This window comes from Rhinoderma darwinii, chromosome 1, assembly GCF_050947455.1.
Source record: "Rhinoderma darwinii isolate aRhiDar2 chromosome 1, aRhiDar2.hap1, whole genome shotgun sequence".
NCBI lineage: Eukaryota > Metazoa > Chordata > Amphibia > Anura > Rhinodermatidae > Rhinoderma > Rhinoderma darwinii.
Genome location: NC_134687.1, coordinates 498520253 through 498546150, shown reverse-complemented (window position 1 = coordinate 498546150; position 25898 = coordinate 498520253). Strand labels below are relative to the sequence as shown.

The 25898-nt window shown below is 42.3% G+C and overlaps 1 protein-coding gene across 1 annotated transcript in view; it reads left to right on the top strand.

The window, feature by feature from the left end:
* The first annotated feature begins 19769 nt into the window (after positions 1 to 19769).
* ADAMTS19 (ADAM metallopeptidase with thrombospondin type 1 motif 19) overlaps positions 19770 to 25898 on the top strand; it is a 310868-nt gene continuing 304739 nt past the window's right edge. Inside the window, exons 1-2 of the mRNA XM_075854793.1 lie at positions 19770 to 19857; positions 22571 to 23208. Of these exons, the coding sequence (XP_075710908.1) occupies positions 19770 to 19857; positions 22571 to 23208 (726 nt within the window). The remainder of the gene's footprint in view (positions 19858 to 22570; positions 23209 to 25898) is intronic.

Sequence of the window (25898 nt, the reverse complement as noted above, 5' to 3'; positions counted from 1 at the left end):
TTGGACACACGGTAGGGCTCAGAATGGAACTAGCACCATTTGGATTTTGGAATGGTTTCTGGGTGTCATGTCATATTTGCTGAGCCCCTGTAGTACTAGTACAGTGGAAACACCCCAAAAGTGACTCCATTTGGGAAACTGCACCCCTGAGGAATCATCTAGGGGTATAGTGAAAATTTTGATCCCAAAGGTTTTTTGCTGAATTAATTAGAATTAAGCCATGAAAATGAAAAATAATTTTTTTTTCCAACAAGATGTCGTTTTAGATCAACATTTTTCATTTTTACAAGGAATAGAGAAGAAAAAGCAACCCAACATTTGTAAAGTAATTTCTCCCGAGTACGGTAACACCCCATATGTGGTTATAATCAGCTGTTGACATATATGGGAGCATTCAGAAGAAAAGGAGCGGTATTTATCTTTTGCAGCGTAGATTTTGCTGGAATGGTTTGCGGACGCCATGTTGCATTTGCAAAACCCCTGATGTACCAAACAAAAGTGACCCCGTTTTAGAAACTACACCCCTAAAGGCATTTATCAAGGGATGTAGTGAGAATTTAGACTCCACAGGTGTTTTTCAGAAATGAATACGCAGTGGATGGTGCAAAGTGAAAATTGCAATTTTTCCACTGATCTGCCCATTCACCACACAAGATCTTGTGCCCCTGGAGAATGTTACCCCAAAAAAATGTTAAGCGGGTTCTCCCGGGTATGATAATGCCTTACTTGTGGCCATAAATTGCTGTTTGGGCACACTGTAGGGCTAAGAAGGGAAAGACCGCCATTTTGAGCATGGATTTTGCTTGGTAGTTTTGTTTGAGTTTTGCTGGTATTCAGTTTATAATGTGGTGGCATATGTAATCTGTGCGGAGTACATCAGGGTATATGTAATCTGTGCGGAGAACATCAGGGTATATGTAATCTGTGCGGAGTACATCAGGGTATATGTAATCTGTGCGGAGTACATCAGGGTATATGTAATCTGTGCGGAGAACATCAGGGTATATGTAATCTGTGAGGGTACATCAGGGCATAATAAGAGGGTATAATAATGGGGTAAATAATACAATTCTCCATAGGTGTGTTACACTGTGAAGCGATCCGTTATGCGCAGGCCGGTGTCACACTGATAAACTGTTTTCTTTCTTATCCCCCTTCTGTAACGCTCTGCACCTTTTGGGGACTTTTTCTCCTTCGTAGTTTGGGAAATATTACTGGGAACGTTTTGCGCTGGTATAATACGGGCACCCTCGCTTCCAGCGGATGTGCTATGTCCCTTCCCTTTCCTAGTTCCTAAATACTAGGGCCCTGAAACTGAAGGAATGTTCCCCTCCGGCCTGGGCATTGAGATGTTATTTCATCACCGCATTACTAGTGCCGTAACTTTTTTATTTTTCAGTTGATTGAGCGGTGTGCGGGCTTGTTTTTTGCGAGACGGGCTGTAGATTTTATTGGTACCATTTTAGAACACATACGACTTTTTGATCACTTTTTATTTCATTTTTTGGTAAAGGAAATTACCAAAAACAAGCAATTCTGGAATAGTTTTTTATTGTTTTTTTTATCGGCATCCACAGTGCGCCATAAATTACATGTTACCTTTATTCTGCGGGTCGATACGATTACGGCGATACCAAATTTATATAGTTTTTTTTATGGATTGCGGCTTTTGCACAACAAAATCACTTTTTTTATAAAATCATTTGTTTTCTGTGTCGCCATATTCTAAGACACATAACGTTATTATTTTTGCGTGCACAAAGCGGTGTCAGGGATTATTTTTTGCGGGACGGATTGTCATTTTTTATTAGTACTATTTTGGAGTAAATGTGACTTTTTGATCACTTTTTATAGCATTTTTTGGAAGGAGATGTGACCTAAAAACAAAGATTCTGGCGTTGTTTTTCATGTTTTTTTTTACGGCGTTCACCGTGCGGGATAAATTACATAATAGTTTTGTAGTTTGGGTCGTTACGGACGCGGCGATACCAATTATGTATAGTTTTTTAAAATTTTACGGTTTTTCCCATAATAAAAGACTTACTATGGGAAAAAAGTCAGTTTAGCTTTATTTTTATTTGAAATGTGTGTGTTTTTATTGTTTTACCACATTTTTATTAACTTTTTTTTACTTTTCTGACTTGTCCCACTAGGGGACATGAGGGCCTGATGCCCCGATCGCTACTCTAATACACTGCACTACGTACGTAGTGCAGTGTATTAGCGCTGTCAGTTATTCACTGACAGCAAGCCTATGAGGACACGCCGAAGGCGGGTCCTCATCGGCTCCCGTACAAGGCAGACTCGGACGCCATTTTCTGGCGTCCGATTGCCACAGCAACCCAGCGATTGCATCACTGGGTTGCCGATCGGGTGAAAACCTATCAGATGCTGCGCTCTATTGAGCGCAGCATCTGAGGGGTTAATCTGCCGGATCGGAGAGTAGCTCCGGTCCTGGCAGTTACAGGAGGGTGCCAGCTGTATAATACAGCTGTCACCCCGCGGTGATGGTGCCGGCTCTGCTTCTGAGCCCGCACAATCACTGCGCCGTACATGTACGGCGCTTTGCGGGAAGCACCTCCCGACAGCGCCGTACATGTACGGCGCATGTCGGGAAGGGGTTAATGATCAGCCTATTTTAGGCCTAAATGACCAAGCTATTTTTTATGTTTCTCCATCGTCTCATTAAAAGAGCTATAACTTTTTTATTTTTGCGTCGCCATAGCTGTATAAACACATAGTTGTCTTGTTTTATGTGGGACAAGTTGTATTTTTTAATAGCACCATTTTGAGGTACATATAATTTATTGATTAACTTTTATTAACTTTTTTTGGGGGGAATAGGAAAAAATTGCAATTTTGCCACACTCTTTTACCGTTTACCGTGTGGTATAAATAACACAATCATTTTATTCAGCGTGTCGTTTCGATTGTAACAATACCAAATTTATACAGATTTTGTATGTTTTACTACCTTTACACAGTGAAAACACTTCATTTTTTTTCACTTTTTTTATTATTAACTTCATTAAACTTTTTTTTAATTTTTTTACTTGTCACACTAGGGGATTTCACGATACGATCATCCGATCGCTTTTATAATACGCTGCAATACTTCTGTACGGACATACAGTGACCCCCTTAGTCGTCTTTTTTCAAAGCTAAATAGATTTAATTATTTTAATCTTTCCTCATAACTTAGATTCTCCATGCCCCTTATTAGCTCTTTGCTCTTCTTTGTATTTTTTCCAACTCCAGGGCATCCTTTCTATGAACTGGAGCCCAGGACTGTACTGCATATTCTAGATGAGGCCTCACTAATGCTGTTAAGGATCTGCCAGGCACAGCTTCTATATCCACGCCCATAGGTAATCAGTCTGCACCTGCTTCTATGTCTGTGAGACTGACTCCATCTTCCACCAATCAGGATGGCAGGCTTAGGAGTGGGAGAGCCTATCACAGCCTGGCCAGACGGAGCTAGCTCCCGCCCTCTGTCTATTTATACCTGCCTTGCTTGTGATTCTTCTCGTTTTGTTTCCTGGCCCTGCTGCAGCTTCTTGAACCATTTGACCCTGCTTCATATTGACCCTGGCTTACTGACTACTCTCCTGCTCTGCGTTTGGTACCTCGTACACTCCTGGTTTGACTCGGCTCGTTCACCACTCTTGTTGCTCACGGTGTTGCCGTGGGCAACTGCCCCTTTTCCCTTGCTTCTGTGTACCCTTGTCTGTTTGTCTGTAATGCACTTATTGAGCATAGGGACCATCGCCCAGTTGTACCCCGTCGCCTAGGGCGGTCCGTTGCAAGTAGGCAGGGACTGAGTGGCGGGTAGATTAGGGCTCACTTGTCTGTTTCCTTACCCCCATCATTACATAATCACAAGCCCATATACCTACTCTACCCTGGTCCCTCACACTACTATGGACCCCCTTGAGACCCTGGTTCAGCAAATGCAGGGTCTCTCCCCACAGGTCCAGGCCCTGGCTCAGAGGGTCAACCAGCCTGATGCTACCATAGTAGTGCCCCTCACCTCACCTCACCTCTTGAACCCCACCTCAAGTTGCCTGACCGGTTCTCAGGGGACCGGAAGACTTTTCTCTCCTTTCGGGAGAATTGTAGGCTCTATTTTCATTTAAAGCCCCACTCCTCAGGTTCTGAGAGCCAGCGGGTGGGTATAATTGTGTCCCGGCTCCAGGAAGGGCCCCAAGAATGGGCCTTCTCCTTGGCTCCTGACGCCCCTGAACTTTCCTCCGTTGATCTTTTCTTTTCTGCTCTCGGACTCATTTATGACGAGACTGACAGGACTGCCTTTGCCGAGAGTCAGCTGGTGACCTTACATCAGGGTAAGAGACCTGTTGAGGAGTATTGCTCTGACTTTAGGAAGTGGTGTGTAGCTTCTCGGTGGAATGACCCTGCCTTAAGGTGCCAGTTTAGGTTGGGTCTGTCGAACGCCCTGAAAGACCTGCTAGTTAGCTATCCCTCTTCTGACTCCCTAGACCAGGTTATGGCTTTAGCGGTACGACTTGACCAACGTCTCAGGGAACGACAATGTGAAAGTTTTTGTGTTTTCTCCTCTGACTGCCCCATGATGCCTCCCGAGGTTCCGTTGCTTCGTTCTTCCACGGTAGACTCGGAGGTACCTATGCAACTCGGGGCCTCCGTGTCCCCCCAACAACGTAGAGAGTTCCGCAGGAAGAATGGTCTCTGCTTCTATTGTGGGGATGACAAGCATCAAGTGAACACCTGTCCTAGGCGTAAGAATAAGCAGCCGGAAAACTTCCGCGCCTAAGTGATCATCGGGGAGGTCACTTGGGCGCACAGGTATTTCCCGTAAATATGAAACATAATAAAATCTTGCTTCCCTTTCAGGTCTCTTTTGGTGGTAGGTCTGCTACCGGCAGTGCCTTCGTGGATTCAGGGTCGTCTGCTAATATCATGTCTGTGGAATTTGCTATGTCTCTAGCTATGCCTTTCATTGATTTTCCTAAACCTGTCCCGGTAGTGGGTATTGACTCCACTCCTCTTGCTAATGGTTATTTTACACAGCATACCCCTGTTTTTGAACTCCTTGTTGGCTCCATGCATTTGGAGCAGTGATCTGTACTGTTAATGCAGGGATTATCGTCCGATTTGGTTTTAGGCCTTCCCTGGTTGCAGTTGCATAATCCCACGTTTGACTGGAATACTGGGGATCTTACCAAATGGGGTAATGAATGCTTGACGTCATGTTTTTCTGTTAATTCTATTTCTCCCCCTGAGGAGGTGAACACGCTACCTGAGTTTGTTCAGGACTTCGCTGATGTTTTCTCTAAGGAGGCCTCCGAAGTGTTACCTCCTCATAGAGAATACGATTGCGCTATCTATTTGGAACCAGGAGCTAAGCTCCCTAAGGGTAGGATATTTAATCTCTCTTGTCCCGAACGTGAAGCCATGAGAGAGTATATCCAGGGATGCCTGGCCAAGGGTTACATTCGCCCCTCTACTTCTCCGGTAGGTGCTGGCTTCTTCTTTGTAGGGAAGAAGGATGGTGGTCTTAGTCCATGCATTGACTACCGTAAATTGAATAAGGTCACTGTAAGGAACCAGTATCCCCTTCCTTTGATTCCTGATCTCTTTAATCAGGTTCAGGGGGCCCAATGGTTCTCTAAGTTTGATGTACGGGGGGCGTATAACCTTATCCACATCAAAGAGGGGGATGAGTGGAAGACTGCGTTTAACACGCCCGAAGGGCATTTCGAATACCTCGTCATGCCCTTTGGGTTGTTTAATGCTCCCGCGGTCTTCCAGAATTTCATAAATGAGATTTTAAGAGATTACCTGGGGGTATTTCTTGTAGTGTACCTTGATGACATACTTGTTTTTTCCAAGGACTGGTCCTCCCACATTGAGCATGTCAGGAAGGTGCTCCAGGTCCTTCGGGAAAACAAACTGTTTGCGAAGACCGAAAAATTTGTGTTTTGGGTGCAGGAGATACCATTTTTGGGTCAAATCCTCACTCCTCATGAATTCCGCATGGACCCCGCCAAGGTCCAGGCTGTGGCGAAATGGGTCCAACCTGCCTCCCTGAAGGCGTTACAGTGTTTCTTGGGGTTCGCTAATTATTACAGGAGATTTATTGCTAACTTCTCGGTCATCGCTAAGCCTCTTACGGACCTCACTCGCAACGGTGCTGATCTTCTCCGCTGGCCTCCTGAGGCTGTCCAGGCTTTTGAGCTCCTTAAGAAGTGCTTTATCTCGGCCCCGGTGTTGGTTCAGCCCAACCAAATGGAGCCATTTATCGTGGAGGTTGACGCGTCCGAGGTGGGAGTGGGGGCTGTCTTGTCCCAGGGTACCAGGTCCCTCACCCATCTCCGTCCCTGTGCCTACTTCTCCAGGAAGTTTTCGCCCACTGAGAGTAACTATGATATTGGCAACCGCAAACTCTTAGCCATTAAATGGGCATTTGAAGAGTGGCGCCACTTCCTGGAGGGGGCTAGGCACCAGGTAACGGTCCTTACCGACCACAAGAATCTGCTTTTCCTAGAATCGGCCCGGAGGCTAAACGCGAGACAAGCTTGATGGGCGTTATTTTTTACCAGATTAAATTTTTTGGTTACCTATAGGGCTGGGTCTAAAAATATTAAGGCTGATGCGTAGCTTCATGGCCAGCCCTCCTTCGGAGGAAGATCCTGCTTGTATTTTGCCTCCAGGTATAATCATTTCCTCTATTGATTCTGATTTAGTCTCTGACATTGCTGCTGATCAAGGTTCAGCTCCCGGGAACCTTCCTGAGAACAAGCTGTTTGTTCCCCTGCATTTCCGGCTAAGGGTACTTAGAGAAAATCATGACTCCGCACTATCTGGTCATCCAGGCATCCTGGGAACCAAGCACCTCATGGCCAGAAACTATTGGTGGTCTGGGTTGCCTAAAGACTTTAAGGCCTACGTCGCCGCTTGTGAGGTTTGTGCTAGGTCCAAGACTCCCAGGTACCGACCAGCGGGCTTACTACGTTCTTTGCCCATTCCTCAGAGACCTTGGACCCATATCTCCATGGATTTTATCACCGATTTGCCTCCATCTCAAGGCAAGTCGGTGGTGTGGGTTGTAGTTGACCGCTTCAGTAAGATGTGCCACTTTGTGCCCCTCAAAAAACTACCCAATGCTAAGACGTTAGCTACCTTGTTTGTCAAACACATCCTGCGTCTCCATGGGGTCCCTGTCAATATTGTTTCTGACAGAGGGGTACAATTTGTTTCTTTGTTTTGGAGAGCCTTCTGTAAAAAGTTGGAGATTGATCTGTCCTTCTCCTCTGCCTTCCATCCTGAAACTAATGGCCAAACCGAGAGGACTAATCAGTCTCTAGAACAATATTTAAGGTGTTTTATCTCTGACTGTCAATATGATTGGGTCTCATTCATTCCCCTCGCCGAATTTTCCCTTAATAACCGGGTCAGTAACTCGTCAGGGGTCTCCCCCTTTTTCTGTAATTTTGGGTTTAATCCACGGTTCTCCTCCGTTTCACCTGGTAGTTCCAACAATCCCGAGGTAGAGGTCGTTCATCGGGAACTGTGCACAGTCTGGGCCCAGGTTCACAAGAACCTAGAGGCATCCCAGAGCATACAAAAAACTCAGGCAGATAGAAGACGTTCTGCTAACCCCTTTTTTATGGTCGGGGATCTGGTGTGGCTATCATCAAAGAACTTGCGCCTTAAAGTCCCGTCCAAGAAGTTTGCTCCCCAGTTTATAGGGCCGTACAAGGTCATTGAAGTCCTCAATCCTGTCTCCTTCCGACTGGAGTTGCCCCCATCTTTTCGAGTACACGACGTGTTTCATGCCTCCCTCCTTAAACGCTGCTCCCCGTCCTTGGCTCCCTCGAGGAAACCTCCTGTCCCCGTTCTCACCCCTGAGGGGGTAGAATTCGAGGTGGCCAATATTGTGGACAGCAAGATGGTCCAAGGCTCCCTCCAGTACCTGGTCCATTGGAGAGGATACGGGCCTGAGGAGATGTTCACGCTGGGGTATTGGTCAGGAGGTTCCACCTTCGTTTCCCCAATAAACCAGGTCCATCTAGAAAGGGTCCGGTGGCCCCTCATAAAAGGGGGGGGTACTGTTAAGAATCTGCCAGGCACAGCTACTGTATCCACGTCCATAGGTAATCAGTCTGCACCTGCTTCTATGTCTGTGAGACTGACTCCATCTTCCACCACTCAGGATGGCAGGTTTAGGAGTGGGAGAGCCTATCACAGCCTCGCCAGACGGAGCTAGCTCCCGCCCTCTGTCTATTTATACCTGCCTTTCCTGTTCCTCCTTGCTTGTGATTCTTTTCGTTTTGTTTCCTGGCCCTGCTGCAGCTTCTTTAACCATTTGATTCTGCTTCATGTTGACCCTGGCTTACTGACTACTCTCCTGCTCTGCGTTTGGTACCTCGTACACTCCTGGTTTGACTCGGCTTGTTCACTACTCTCCTGCTCTGCGTCTGGTACCTCGTACACTCCTGGTTTGACTCGGCTCGTTCACCACTCTTGTTGCTCACGGTGTTGCCGTGGGCAACTGCCCCTTTTCCCTTGCTTCTGTGTACTCTTGTCTGTTTGTCTGTCGTGCACTTATTGAGCGTAGGGACCGTCGCCCAGTTGTACCCCGTCGCCTAGGGCGGGCCGTTGCAAGTAGGCAGGGACTGAGTGGCGGGTAGATTAGGGCTCACTTGTCTGTTTCCTTACCCCCATCATTACAAATGCTTTGTAAAGTGGTAATATTACATCCCTGTCCCGCGAGTCCATGCCTCTTTTAATACACGACAATATCTTGCTGGCTCTTGAAGCAGCAGGTTCTGTACCCGCACGATCACAATCACGTACATGCACGGCGGAATGCGCGAATGATTGACTTTCCATGCCATGCATGTACGTGATTATGCAACTAGGTGTTAAAATAATACATATTTTTATCATATAACTTTACTTTTTATAGGAATCTCCTAATTAATTGTCTCTCCCCTTCTGTCTTCTTTTTCCAGCCTTGTGAAATTCCAAATTATATTGTAACTCAGATGTTGGAGTAAAGGAATTTATCTGTATTATAAACAATGAAGCCCTCAACTGAGGAATTTCAGGTATTGCATCCAAAGGATTTAGGATCTAAAGTAAAAGTGCTAGGTTAAATCCTTAAACAGATAATAAGAAGCACACCCATGTAACTAAAAGGGAAGGATAGTCTAAAATGGTGGCCTTATAATAGGCCTCTTGTAAAGTAATATTTAAACAGGCTTCATGCAATGCATTTTTAGTAGGCATATTCTAAAGGACGTATACTTGCTGGAACATGCTCAAACATGTACTTAAGCCAAGCTTTTGAGAAAAAAAAATTTTCTAAGGAATCTTAGCATTGTAAGCATGGGAAGTAAATGCAATGTAGAATTTATGGCAATCTGTGTGGAATATGAAACATTGCACCATTACTAAATAAATACAGTACCTATTGAAAGTGGCAGGCATGGGAACAACACATATTTCTCCAAAAAGCAGGACTTCAAGTCACGAACCTACTGGATTCACTCCCGGGGAACCCCTAACCCAATTCCTATGTCAAAGAAGTTTGGTATAGAGGAGGGCAAAGCATTCTATAATTGTATATTATGGCCGAGATTTGTTAACTGCTTTACACGTACCTACAGTATAGCAAGCATCTGTCCACAGGCTGAGTTTTCCATACCTGCAGTAAAATCTTGAGGGGAACCCATGACCAATATTTAAGGTATCCTGGTTTGGAATCACTGTTCTATGGATTACTGTATATTAATGCAATGCTACTCATGGATTATACTGCACTGAAAAAAGAATTATAGCAGAACTACCTAGCATTTTGTTGATCTCTGTAAATCTCTGTTGATCTGTAGCAAAGACTTTAACAATTTTTGAACAATTGAAACCATTAAAATATGACTTTTTCCGTTTTTAACCAGTTTTATGATTTTCGATATGTTTTAACAATTACCTTTGAAAAGATGACTGGATTAGAAAAATAGGTTCTCATGGGGTGCAGGACTGTAAAACAAATGAAATACTTCCCATAGAATCTCCCTTGCACAAAAATCATTCCTCAGTGTTTACAGTACTTATGATTAAAAAACATGAAATGAATGTACAAGCTAAACGGAGCTATTGATGGATGTTTAGCTGCATGTAAATGCTTGTCAGATGGCAGATCCTTGTACAAATCCATCCATTTACTTATTGCATTGGTTAACTGATTGCGCCAAAGTTAATTTATGACATTGTATTCTGTTCTAGTGCCTTTATTTTTATGACATTAATAAATGTTGTACATAATTATAACTTTCCGTTTATATACAGTAAGGAATTTAAATGACTATACTATACTATAGTACTGTATATTCATATATTATTTAAGCTGCAGTTTAACTAGCTTTAAAGTTAACATCTAGGACTAGCGTTCCACTTGGTAATACCCAGTAAAATGTTAATGCATACATGGATTTTCAATTTAATGTTTTGTAACATTCAAACTGAGCTTTACATCAGTAGTGTCCTGTGGTCCTGGGTCGAGACTTAATCCCAGATCCCCCTTGATTACGGTACCAGACAAATACAGTTTCCAGTTCCACAGCAAGTATACATTGATGTTTGAATCCCAACGCAGTAAAACGTCAACACAGTTAAAGTCTATATCCACCTTTCCAATATTCTTTTTACTGTTCCAAAGTATCTAAGATAAAAGTGAAGAAACTTCCCAAAGAGTCTTAAAAATCCTACCTTTTGTGTCTACAGTATTGTTGACCGCAAGACTTTAAAAACTATAAGGAATTGATACAACAAGTATATTAGAACATGGTATACATTTTCATTTTAAAATGGATAAACTTGATTTTGCTGAGATCGGAATACCCCATTAACATTTTGTTATGATTTTGTATGTGTGTGTAAGATGTTTCAACCATCGCTTCAAATTCGGTTCCAAAGTATAATTTCATTTTAGACAACATCTCTCTGGTCTTTAATAAAAAATGTAACAAGTGCAATGATATCGATTGTAACATTTAGTACAATGATAAACCATGTTTACTGAAACCAGAAAGCTATCAGCTGTAACACTGTTCAAGGCATTTAGTTTCCTTTGGGATAAAAGTGCTTCCTCCGATTTCCTATGTGCCCTTGAGCCCTTTGACCCTGCTGGATGAACCCATCTTCAATCTTATTTTGTCAGTTTTTATTTCCATTTGATCCTACTGATTGCTTAGAATATATATACAGAGTCATCAGAAAATATAATATAGTAATTCCCTAAATAATGCCATTTGTGGCAAAATACACCTTTTGTAAAGTTTGGCAATGATATGGTTAACCCTAAAGCACAATTGAATCCACTTGATGCATAAAGCAGGTGGAAAACAAAAGAGATATATAGAATTTCATTTGTGAAATGTGACTTTACTTTTGCCTTGAAATGATAATGTTTCATGATGGAAAATTAGACTTGGTGAAAGTATTTAAATACCAAAAGACCTTTCTGATAAAACATTTCACATTTTTCCTTGAAAACCAATTGTTTTTCTTTTTATATAAAACATTTTTTATTTACTATATATCAATTCAATTGTGTGGAAATTATTGGATACCAGTTGCTCAATGTGAAGTACATTGACCCTAAACATTATAGTCACCTTTAAACACTTTTTTACAGTTTATATATAAATACAGTATAATCTATATTCCTGATCTTGTACTGATTCTGACAAACAGCATGTATTGTATTGTAGTGCAGAGCTGCATTCACAATTCTGCTAGTTGTCATTGGAAATAGTAAAAAAAGCTTGTTATTAGACACATTCCTAACTGCAGACATTAGCTCCTATATTGCAGTGGGACAGTTACTTTGTCATAGATCAGATTACTGCAAATAACTACAACATGCCCTGTGCAGACTTTGAGATCTGAATGCAACACTAGGTTATGTATATTACGGGCTGTACGTTTAGATCAGTACAAGATGGATAATGCAATGCATACATACACAGAGTAACTTTTAAGTAGATTAATTCATTTAAACTGTAAAATATTTTTCAAATGTAACATATGTTTTAAATGAACTTTAACATTTCAAACAACTTATGCTGATCTAATAGTATACCTAATATACTGTATTTTACTTACTGCTAAAATTTCGTAATTATCCATACAAATTCTGTGTGAAATTACTGGCACTAGGTGTCTCCCTTCCTGTAATCTGCTGACCACCCCCACTTGGTCAAGCAAAATCAGTTACAGAGCAGAGGAGACAGATTGCAGTAAGTGAGGGTGGATCTCTTCACATCCTGCCCATAGAAGTATATGGAGAGGGAAAAGGGGAGTAGAAGGAAACAGATGCTGCTGCCCATAGAAGTCTTTGGAGAATAGAGGGGGAGCATGAGGAGGAAGCAGGAGCAGAGACACAGACACTGCTGCCCTTAGAAGTATATGGAGAGGGGAGCAGGGAGCAGGAAGAGGGAGAAGATAGACACAGAAACGCTGGCCATACAAGTCTGTAGAGAGGGAAGGGGGAGCAAGAGCAGAGTAAGAAAGATACACGTAGACGTGCCGCACGAAGCTTCCCGATAAGGGTTTTACCTCAGGCCAGTGTTAGATTCTCAGCTACACTTCTTATTACTGCTGTGTAATCTCTATGTTGCTGCTGCTTCTATATATGTGATAGAGATAGGAGAGCAGGATGTCCTCTTTGCTATGTGTGCTGTGTATTAAAGACATAATAGCAGTTAGACTTAATCCACTAGCTCAAAGGAAACTGAAAATGAGGAAAAAACTGCTAATAAAATGAAGAATACTAGTCATATAATAGCCAGAAATAATATTATTCCTCATGTACACACACTTGACAGCTTATTCTGAAAAGTCACCTCAGAAGTTAGATATGCTTTAAAGAGGCTCTGTCACCAGATTTTGCAACCCCTATCTGCTATTGCAGCAGATAGGCGCTGTAATGTAGATTACAGTAACGTTTTTATTTTTAAAAAACGAGCATTTTTGGCCAAGTTATGACCATTTTTGTAGTTATGCAAATGAGGCTTGCAAAAGTCCAAGTGGGTGTGTTTAAAAGTAAAAGTCCAAGTGGGCGTGTATTATGTGCATACATCGGGGCGTTTTTACTACTTTTACTAGCTGGGCGTTCTGAAGAGAAGTATCATCCACTTCTCTTCAGAACGCCCAGCTTCTCCCAGATCACGCTATGACGTCACTCACAGGTCCTGCATCGTGTCAGATGAGCGAGGACACATCGGCACCAGAGGCTTCAGTTGATTCTGCAGCAGCATCGGCGTTAGCAGGTAAGTCGATGTAGCTACTTACCTGCAAACGCTGATGCTGCTGCAGAATCAACTGTAGCCTCTGGTGCCGATGTGTCCTCGCTCGTCTGACACGATGCAGGACCTGTGAGTGACGTCACAGCGTGATCTGGCAGAAGCTGGGCGTTCTGAAGAGAAGTGGATGATACTTCTCTTCAGAACGCCCAGCTAGTAAAAGTAGTAAAAACGCCCCGATGTACGCACATAATACACGCCCACTTGGACTTTTACTTTTAAACACACCCACTTGGACTTTTGCAAGCCTCATTTGCATAACTACAAAAATGGTCATAACTTGGCCAAAAATGCTCGTTTTTTAAAAATAAAAACGTTACTGTAATCTACATTGCAGCGCCTATCTGCTGCAATAGCAGATAGGGGTTGCAAAATCTGGTGACAGAGCCTCTTTAATCTCCTGCTTTCAGTTGATCGATTGTTGTCTTATATTGCAGATAATATTGAAAAATATATAAAGAATTATTATATAATTGTGCCAGCCATTTACCCCTCCTTGTCTGGCTGTAAGACAACTGGCAGCAGCAGGACCCCCCCCCCCTTGCCCCTGTCTACAGTAGGACACACAGATTATACAGTCCTGCTCCTCTGCTAAACTACACCCCTAAGCCATTCTTGAGCTAAAAATAGAACAGATCAGTAGTAAATTAACCCCTGTGTTCTCTGCAGTATTTTTTACTAAGACTAATTGCTTCAGGAACATGCAGCAAAATCCTGCAGACTGACAAACACTGGGGACAAGTTTATCACCAGTTGGCTTTTATTCTTCATTTCTAGGTTTAGTGCACCTTTAATAGCATCCTCAGTTACAGGAGACATTAACCCTCTTACAGTGACAAATGTCAGTTGTCACTGTTAGGGTATGTTGACACGCAGTGTTTTCAGACGTAATTCGGGCCGTGTACGCCTCGAATTACGGCTGAAAAAACGGCACCATTACGCCTCCAAACATCTGCCCATTTCTTGCAATGGGATTTACGGTGTCCTGTTCCCACGAGGCTTCATTTTACGCGTCGCTGTCGAAATACGGCACGTAAAAAGACGCCCGTGAGAAAGAAGTGCATGTCACTTCTTGTGACGTTTTTGGAGGCGTTTTTCATTGACTCCATTGATAAAAAAGCTCCAATAACGGTCGTAAAATATGCCACGAAAAATGCGAGTTGTTACAAAAACGTCTGAAAATCAGGAGCTGTTTTCGCTTGAAAAAAGCTCTGGATTTTCGGATGTATTTTGCTAAGCGTGTGAACATACCCTAATTACTACAGTATGTTGGGTCTTCTTTTTTCTCTCTTCTCTACTGGGTGCATTACATTGTCTGGCAGCCGGACACCTCTCATAGTGTTGGCTTAAACCTGAGTCACAGACCAAGACTGTGCAACATGCACCATCCAGTCATAACATGAAAACTACTGGTGAAGTAAATAATATTGATTATCTCATTACAATATCACCTGTCAAGGGGTGGAAAATATTAGGCAGCAAGTGAACAGTAAGTTCTTTAAGTTGATGTGTTGGAAGCAAGAAAAATAGGCAAGCGTGAAGATCTGAGCGACACTGACAAGAGATAAATTGTGATGACTAGGCGACTGCGTCAGAGCATCTCCAAAGCAGCAGGTCTTGTGGGATGTTCCTAGTATGCAGTGGTTAGTTCCTTCCAAAAGTGGTCAAAAGAGGGACAACCTGTGCACTGGCAACAGGTTCATGGGCGTTCAAGGCTCATTGACGCGCATTAGGAGCGAAGACTACTCCGTCTGGTTTGATCCCACAGAAAACTACTGTAGCACAAATTGCTGAAAAAGTTACTGTTGGCTGATAGGTGTCAGCTCAAACAGTGCATTCTAGCTTGCTGTGTTTATGTCTAGAGATGAGCGAACCGGGACAACCGAACCGAAACATCGGGAAAAGTTTTGTTCGCAGCAAATCCGAACTTCACCGGGTTCGGCCGAACACGTTTTGACCGAACCCGGTCAAAAATATTATACAAATCGGCAGCCACTTGTCTCTATCAATCACTGATAGAGAAAAGAGGCTGCTGATTAAAAATAAATTAAAAAACATTTCATACCTACCGGTCGTTGTCTTGGTGACGAGTCCCTCTTCTTCCTCCAGTCCGACCTTCTTTCCTGACGCGGCAGCCTGTGATTGGCTGCAGAGGCCGCTGCAGCCTGTGATTGGCTGCAGGGGCCGCGGCAGCCTGTGATTGGCTGCAGCGGTCACATGGGCTGTAACGTCATCCAGGAATGTCGGGCCGGATGTCGAGAGGGACGCGTCACCAAGGCAACGGCCGGGAGACCGGACTGGAGGAAGCAGAAAGTTCTCGGTAAGTATGAACGTCTTTTTCTTTTACAGGTTACTCTATATTCTAATCGGAATTCACTGTCCAGGGTGCTGAAACAGTTACTGCCGATCAGTTAACCCTTTCAGCACGCTGGACAGTGACTATTTACTGACATCGCCTAGCAACGCTGCCGTAATGACGGGTGCACACATGTAGCCACCCGTCATTACGGGGCCTCATGCACACGACCGTAAAAACACCCGTTATTACGGGTCGTAATTACGACCCGAAATAGCGGGCCCATAGACTTCTGTTAGCCACGGGTACCTTCCCGTTTTCTCACGGGAAGGTGCCCGTGCCGTTAAAAAAGATAGAACATGTTCTATTTTTTTTATTTTACGGGCCGTGCTCCTATACTTTATAATGGGAGCACGGCTCTGAAAAACGACCGGCTGCCCGTGGCCGGCCGTGCTCATCTCCTGAAATACTCTGTGCTGCCTTAAACTCTGTGGACAGGTCAGGATCCTGTTTCTTTTAAATGCTGCTGGGGAACCCGCTCGATCCACTATATAAGGCTGCGCTACAGTGCTTGGGAATAAGTGACTGTGGCAGAAGAGGATGGAGGCGCAACCTTATATAGTGGATCGAGCGGGTTCCCCAGCAGCATTTAAAAGAAACAGGATCCTGACCTGTCCACAGAGTTTAAGGCAGCACAGAGTATTTCAGGAGATGAGCGTGTGGATCTTGTGCGGGGTGGTGACTTGCCAATCATGTGAAGGTGTTATTGAGGACAGGAGTGGAGGAGAGGTAACAGACTGAGAGTTACGTAATGGTAAGAGCAGAGTTCACAGTAGCACAGAGTATTTCAGGAGAGGAGCGTGCAGATTCTGTGCTGCTGTGAACTCTGCTCTTACCATTACGTAGCTCTCAGTCTGTTACCTCTCCTCCACTCCTGTCCTCAATAACACCTCCACATGATTGGCAAGTCACCACATAATTGTAAGAGCAGAGTTCACAGCAGCACAGAGTATTTCAGGAGATGAGCGTGCGGATCTTGTGCGGGGTGGTGACTTGCCAATCATGTGAAGGTGTTATTGAGGACAGGAGTGGAGGAGAGGTAACAGACTGAGAGCTACGTAATGGTAAGAGCAGAGTTCACAGCAGCACAGAATCCGCACGCTCCTCTCCTGAAATATTCTGTGCTGCTGTGAACTCTGCTCTTACCATTATGTAGCTCTCAGTCTGTTACCTCTCCTCCACTACTGTCCTCAATAACACCTTCACATGATTGGCAAGGTAAAGTCCTTGCAATAAGTGAATACTAGCAGCTCACCCTCAGGTTCGCCAAGTCACCCTACCTAATCAGAGCACCCACCCCAAAGGGGCCACCCTGACCGTCAACCTAGCCCTAGACTCCCTGTTAATGGCCTAACCAACTAGAAGTTGGAAAATTAGAGTATATGAAGGATGTGAGGTATAACCAGTAAAGTGGACAAAAGAAGAAAATTGTGTAAAAAAACAGGAAGACAACATATAAATTGGACCAGAGGATTTATGTCCAGCCACAGACCTAGATCTCGAAAAGATAAAGTATACCTATATATGTAATAGTATAAATCATATAAAAATGGACTGACAGAAAAATTGTATCCAATACTGCAAGATTCCAAATGTGTATCAAATACTGCAAAGTTCTGACACGTTTCCTCTGACTTACAACAGTTTTATAACAGTAGATGGCCAGTGTGATGTAAACTGTTGGAAAAGATAGCTACTAGATAGAGAAGCTACAATTCATGGTGAAAGAAAAAAACCTAAAAAAAACCTCATAAAAGCAAAAAAAACAAACTACAAGAGGATCACAGAGATATGCTAGATACTGTTATTTACAACCCCTGTCATAATGCCAAAGTAAGAACAGACATGTGATGAGCCATACATATCCACCAAGGCAATTCCATGCAAAATTAAGTGAAAACACTCCGCCGAGGATAGGGTTGAGTGCTAGTGATGATGGTGTGCAGAAAATTTATACTGATCTGCCATATTTTCAATTTCCCTGTGCGACCGTAGAAGACCCCTCCTTATTCGCCGACATCAACCTGCATTGGCATGGTAACCCACGGATGCCAGTTAATAAACGATGGTCTAATATATTTTTGTGGAAAACACACCTGAAACACCCCTATGTAGAGCGCCGTGGGGTCACAGGAACGTCTGTCTAAAAGCAGCGCCAGCTGTTCAGAGTATCTGCGCATGTGTCTAACCCGCTCTCCGAGGTCAGTGATATAACATCATTATGGCAACCACATACGCCAAGAAACAATGGACCCACAGACTACTTATTCGTTACATCCCCATATACACATGGGTTCTGGAAGGAGAGAAGGGTGGAGGGGGTTTTTAATATCAACCAGCCATGGAAACAATTATTTAGGTTAAATATGGCAAATATAATTGTTTTAATAACTTAATATTAGTAAGGAGCTACCTCTGTTTATTAAGAATTATATATAATAATATAATCTAAAATTAGTATCAGTTTAGGACATGATATAGAACGAATGACTGGTGTGAGGAGGTGTTGATGGCAGGAAGGAGGTTAAGGTAGAAGAGGGATGGAGAGGGTGCCCACAATTATTATTACCTTATCACTATGCACCCTAGGGCGAGATGTCAATAGATCTATTGTATTGTGAGCACGAGCAGAGTTGTATCTATACGTCAAAAACACATTGGAGTATCCTCTTTGTATGAATCTATTCCTCAGACTAATTTTTAGGCTATGCTCACATGTCACCAATTTGCCCATGGCAAATCCGACATTAATTTTTCAAAATCTGCGGCAGAAATCTGCAGCTGACACTTGGATTTCTGCTGATTGTCCAATGGATCCGCACGTTTGTTAGCGCCTTTATCATTCAATGGAACCTGCCAGCTGCTTTTCAGCGTGGAATCTGTGACAATAATGAACATACTGACGATTTTAAAATCTGTATCGTGTTCATTATACCATGCGGATATTTTTCTGAGCATGTAAATAGGGTATAAACCACCAAATTCACATGCATTGCCTGCAGAACCTGAGCGGATTTTGTCAGATAGAATCCTGAACGTGTGAACATGGCCTTACAGTGGAGATAGCAAACTTATTTCAGCCTACTCATAGGTGCTTGGCAAAACAGTTAACACATTTCTGCCAAAATATAGTGCTAGGCAAGAATTCTAGAATGCTTTACTTGCCCCTACACCAAACTTCTTTGAGGTCGGAATGGGAATATTGGTTCCCCTATAATAATACGTTTTGGAATAACTGGTCTATGCAGACATGAGGGATGAGCACTGAGCAGGTACTCCTAGAAAGCAAAAAGATACAGTTCCGATGAATGGATTGTAGTCAAGTGTGCTGTAATATAAAAAGGAACATCATAGTACCTAGAAAGCATCGGTCCAGTGCTACCACTACGGTTGCGGATTTTAAAGTTCTTGAGAGACTTTGTAGTCCTACCTGCTCCCATTTCACGTGCAATTTATGCTAATAATTCATTGTGTGCAGCCAATCCGATTTGGTTTGAAGGGAGAGCCCCCTCCTCTATGAATGTCTGAGCTTGTATAGCCACCTAGTTAGTTACAGCATTCTCCCTACTTCTCCTCCCCTCCTGCTGCTCTTATAACTGTGTGAGGCAAAGATAATGTGTGCAGTATTCAGTACAGCATGTGCATGTGTGTGAGTGCAAGGGAGATCTGATCTCTCTCCCTCTTTTGTCTGCTTTGCAGCTGCTTTATATTTCTCTCTTCCTGCACAGAACGCTTTTCTTTCATCTGTCTCCCAGTCCAGTGGGTTCCTTTAGTAGGAAGCTCTTACTAGATTGTGCTTATAAGGAATCTGATTTGCACCAATAACACCAAAAATTCACTCTTTCATTGCGGAAGAAATACTTGAACCAAAAGTTATAATTTTCCCTTTTTTGCCCCCCTTCAATAAATCCACACAGACGACAGTGGAAAAAAAAAGGCAAAGTTGTTCTCTGGGCAGTGATTCACTAACTTTGCTGGAAAAAAAAAAGCTGGGGAAGCAAGCAATACACATTGGCAGATTTAAGACTCTTTCAGCGTCTGTTCCATGTGTTTAGACCATTAAGTGGATGGGGCAAGAAAAAGGGATGGGACTGCACTACAACTGCTGCCTTGTCTATCTGTTCTTGTGTATCCTGTCATGTAGGATCAGTACAGGTAGGTGGAAAGCTATTGTTGTGTGCATGTTATTTTACAGTATGTCTTATCTTGATCAAATATATTTTAATGATTGCTTGCTGCATAGAGAAATGGCTGCTACATGAAAAGCCTGCAATAAGGTCATCCCTGCAAGTCTTCTGTCATCCCTGTTACTCCACTGATGTGAGATTGTATTCTGTGTCACTTTAATAATTAAACTGAGCCCTTTGTGCACAGAGAGTGGCACTATCATGCACAGAAACAATGGAACAGAAGCAGTCTAGTGCCAACTGTATACTATAAATTGGCAAATAACCCTAATTTTACCACTTTTAAAATGTAACTTTATAGAAGGTTCATTAAATTTATTATAAAATTGTACTGTTACATATATATATATTGTTACTTTCTAAAGGTGAAAATTGCCATGGACCCTATTTACAAAAACTTTAAAAAATGTGTAGAATGTATCATCTGAACAATATACTGCAACACCAAAGCATTTCACTCAGTGCCTGTTCAGATTCCCAGGTTGACATGACTATTCATAGGTTTTGCTGAAGGCAATATACACACAGAGTTGCTAGCTGTGTCAAGTTGCTGAAAGTTGGGAAGTTTGTCAATGATAAAAATGACAGTAGCTATCATTGAATGAAATCTCAACTGTTGTTAGTGGTGTCAGTTTCAAGAAGATGTATTTCTTATAAATTATGTTCTGTACAGTATACGGAACACACGACTACATTAGATTTATATATTTATTTACTCTTCTATATATTCAGTTTGTTAGTGCTGGTTTGAGATGTGCCAGGGCTGGTGAAATAAAGAAAAGCCCTAATGCCAGTACATTTTATATTGCAGCGATTTTACCTGATCATCTATTCTAAGAAACTGCATGATAGGGTGTACATACCATAGAGGCAGTCTATAAACTGCTATGGGGCTCCTAGAGAGAGGGGGTTTAGCCCAGTTGGCTGTGTCCTTTATTTTAAGAATAAATAAGAACCCTCTCGACAGGTCCAACAATATTAGCAAACAAGGGTGTGAGGAATTAACCCAAGGCGCATGGGAAGGAAACGTTGGCAAACAAGCACCAAGTTCTCCTGTTAACCAGCACCAAAATGGGAGCCCATTTTAATCTTTGGTATGGGATCCAGGAGTTATATCAATAATTAGCTTATCTAATAGGAAAATAAATCATGAGGCTTTTGAAATACTTGAGGGGACAGATCAATAAAATGTAAACTTGTCTAATTCTGGTTAGTCATGCTCTGCTGCTTGCCACTGTAAAATACAGACAGTTCAGATATACTGCAAGGTCATCATGAATGGTTATTGGGTTATTAAAGTTGGTGTTTGTGTGCTTGACACATTTTATTACAGTGTTCTAAGAGGGTTTCTTTGTAGAAGATATCAATTCTTGGTAATACCCTTAGTAAGCATGATGACCTATCTCTACTTCCTATTTGGAGGTGAATTCAGGTCCTTTAGCAGGAGGGATAATAGTTATACACCCTTTATAACGCAAAGAACAAATCTCCTAAAACTTATGCTGTTCATTCTTTTAATTGTGTATTATAACTTTTACAATATTCTACTATGCTATTGTTTTTAAATAAGTTTTATAAGAATTCTTAAAACATGATGAAAAACACTTATGACAAATTATTTTGAAAACTAGGTAGGTTTGCTGAGGTTGCAGCTCATATATAAATGGCCGTATATATTTAGTGTGAAGAAAGGAATGGGATCCTATCCTGGTAGAATAGGAAAGGCATTCCCAAATAAATGCTTTGGCAAAGCCTTTCCTGAACTCCCTGGACTGGTTCTGATATGATTGCCATTTAGGGCACGGCCAGACGTGGCGGAATTGCTGTGGAATTCCGCAGCGGACAGTCCACAGTGGAATTCTCCAGCGGCCGTTTTTTACATCTGTTTCTATACATTTTTAGGCACGTTAGTTCAGACGTTGCGGAAAACTCCGCTGTGGACCATAGGCTGTGGTGCAGAATTTCAGTCCGCAGCATGCACTGTCTGTTGCGGAGAAGAAGCGGAATTTCACTGAGGATTTCAGCCTTTGCAAGCAAAAACTGAAATCTGTGGCAAGTCCGCTGTGGTTTCTGCAATGTCTGAATTACCTGTCAAATATGCAAATGTTGGTGCAGATTCGTTGCGTAATTGCCCCAAATCTGCACCAACATTTGCAGTGGAAAAACCCCGCCACGTCTGAATGTGCCCTTACACTAAATGCATGGAACCTTAAAAAGTAGGAACCTGTCATTAGATTTTAGGGCTTTAAACCACCAGCATGTTGGTATACTGCTGAGGTTAAGCGTCCTGTCAAAACTGTCCGTTTTAGCAATTTGTCCAAAAAGAAGTTATAATACAGTGCACACTGTATGTAAATACCGGCGAAGAGTCCTGAGATGAGTCCAGTAGCATCCTGCACATGCTCAGTGCTCAGATGAAGCTGAGGTAGATACACCTGGACTCATCTCAGGACTCTTCTCTGGTAATTTACATACAGCGCACGCTGTATTATACGTTTTTTTAGACAAAATGCTAAAACGGACAGATTTGACAGGGTCATGTTTAGGACACTGTATTAGTGCCCTAATACTTCCATGTGCATGTTCCTTAGTCTGTCTATATTAGACATATGTTAACCTTGATGCATAAATAGAAAAACAGCCTTTCAAATAATCTTCTGCCTTGACATTATATTTTTAAGGTCATATTTTGTCCTCCCAATGGGATGAGCAATTAGAAGCTGTTTTTCCATCTCTATGGGGCGCACAGGATAGAGTACATGATGGAAGAACCATTGTGGAGCCAGGTGCTCAAGATGCCTACAGAAACCATAGCAGTGAGGACCTTTCTTCACCAAATAATCAGGCTGCTGTTAGTTCAAGGGAAGTTCGTTCTGTATCCTCACTGTCATCTACACCCAGTTATTTTCATCAGCAAATGGATCAGGAAGAGGAGCAATATGAAGAACATGAGTCTCGTGAGCGTTACCATTTTTCTCCTATCCCTTGGTTGTCTGGAGCAAAATCAATAAATACATCTCTCCCCAGTATGTCTGCCCCCACTTTAACATCCCGTTCTGGAATATTGAACAGTTCTTCGGGCCATTTGGTTGATAACAGTGGAAAGATGAAAGTGAAGATCTCTGCCTTTGGGAAGGACCTGTATCTTTTATTGAAACAGGATAACCGATTTTTATCACCAAGCTTTGTGGTTGAAGAAAGGAAGAGAGACAAGAAAGAATCATTGAATGCTGGAAACACAGATAGAGACTGCTACTATAGTGGCACTGTTCTTGGACATCGTGGATCATTTGCTTCCTTCAGTACATGTGGAGGATTGGTAAGTTCAAAGCATACAGATATGTCCTCCCTTACGTTCTCTCTGAATTCGACATAACCTGAAATGTATGGCGCGAGATGTTAAACATGTAAGAAAAAAATAATCCCTTCGACAATTGCCATCCGTTAGCCATCCGTCACCTATAGACTCCCATGTTAAAGAAAAACATATTTGTCAAAGCTATCTAGTAAAAAAAATGAAAACGTTAAAACGTATGACACTAATCAGTTACCCGCTAGCCACCCTTTGCTTATAAACTCCCATGTTAAAAAAAAAAATATTTGTTATATAAATTTTTTTTTTTACGGAATAGCTGTGACAGATGCCTCTGACGGATGTTATCCGTCAGCCATCTGTCACCCAAAGACTCCCATGTTAAAAAACGTATACGCTTAACGTACAATTTTTTTTGCTGGATGGAGCAAAACTGTATTTCATAAGTATCATGACAAATTGTATAACGCAATTCAAGAAAAAGTAAGCGTCGACCTATCTGTAAATGTAAAGGTAACATTTAAAGAGTCTCTGTCATCAGTTTCATACTTCCCAATCTGCTACCTAATTTAATAGGCGCTGTGTTGTAGATAACTACTGTGTTGTTGTTTTTAAAAAAAAAAAAATGTTTATTAGTGACAAAGATACGAGCATTTTAACATTTATGCACATTTTTTGTAAAAGCCCTACTGGGTGTTTTTTTTACTTTAACCAAGTGGGCGTTGTAAAGAAAAGCGGATGACGCTGCCCAATCAGCGTCATACACTTCTATCCATTCATGTCCAGCTTTAGTCAAAGCAAAGCCTGATCTCGAGGGTGATCACGCTGTGACGTGACTTCCTCCCGCAGTTCCTTCACCGGAGCGACGTGAGAATGACCAGACATCGCCTCCAGCTGCCTCCTGGCTGGAGGCGATGTCTGGTCATTCTCCAGATGATCCGGTGAAGGAACTGCGGGAGTAAGTGACGACACAACCTGATCTCGCGTAAATGTTAAAATGCGCGTAACTTTGTCACTAATAAAGTTTTTTTTTTTAAAAAAAAAGAACACAGTAGATATCTACAACACAGCGCCTATTAAATTAGGTAGGAGATAGGGAAGTATGAAACTGGTGACAGAGACTCTTTAAATTGTATTGGTGTAGTAGAATCATATAGAGAACATAAAATATAAAACATGTAATGAATATTTGATCACTACATATTTAATCTTGACAAATCATGGGCAAAACATGCACTGAGGTGGACAGAGCGCCCAGCTCTGATATAAAATACCTGCGGACCTTCACTCACAGGATAATTCGATTTTATTTATTTATTATTATTATTATAATACTATATTATTATACTTTGCTGGGCTAACTTATGATTATATAAGTTAACACAGGATTATAGGTGTAGATAGAAATGTTTTTTTGTCCAGCACAAGTACATATACATAAATTTTAGTGTAAGGTCTCTAGGATTTATTATACAAAACTTTTAGTTTGCTGTTCGATAGGGTAGTCAGTTCCATTTATCATATCATATTCATCATTTAGTAGTATCAATAGACATTTCTCTTAACAAAAACCAACAAGAGTCACTATTTAGTATGTGCTTCTTTATAAATGGAAATGGAATTTAAAAAGATTTACTATATATTACGTTAAATCTAGTGGCACTTTTCTCATGATATATGATCTTTCTCTGTACTTGCCTGAAAGTAGAAAACTTCCGATCTGCAAGTTCATACAGGTATATTACCTTAATCATTTTACAATGCATTAAAAATGCTGTTAATTTTCAAGTGGATAATATAATTTATTGTAATATAAGAACATCACATAGATATCACTGTAGCAAAACAATTCATTTTATGCTCAGATTGAATGAATGCATACCTCCCAACTTTCAAGTATCACAAAGAGGGACAACATTTTTTTTCTTCTAAGCCACGCCTCTAATCCCACCCAAACACCTCCCATACACACCCAGTTCAGCCCACTCAGTATCATGCTCCCATAGTGCCTTCCACACAGTAATACCAAATAACTGCCCCCACATGGTATAATGCCCTCTAGCTGCCACCATACAGTATAATTCCCCCATAGCTGCCACCATACACTAAACTGTCCTATAGATGAACCCATACAGTATAAAGCCAATACAGATGCCCCCACACAGTATAATGCCCACACAGATGCCCCCATACAGTACAATGCCCACACAGATTCTCCCATGCAGTATAATGCTCATACAGATGCCCCCATGCAGTATAATGCGCTAACAAATTCCCCCGTACAGCATAATGCCCCCATTGCTGCCCCTAGTGCCAGTGCCCTCGTAGATAGTGACACAGTGCCCATGTAGCTAGTGCCAATGTACATAGCGCCTCAGTGTCCCCTGTAGATATTGCCCCTGTATAGTGCCACAATGTCCATGTAGATAGTGCCACAGCCCCCTTGAAGAGCGCCCCCCTGTAGATAGCGCCACTGGGACTGCCTCTAAGAGCAGAATGCCCAACCAGAGCATAGGCCAGGGATTCCGCTCCTATAGGGAAGCCCTGACGTCACTGTCCATATATGGACAGTGACGTCAGTGGTTACTCCTTAAGTGGAATCCCTGTTGCCGGTGATCTGGCCGGGGATTCCGCTCGTCTTCATTTGCCGAGGACTCCCCGGGCACAGAGCTACTTTAAGCGCTGTGCTCGGGGGA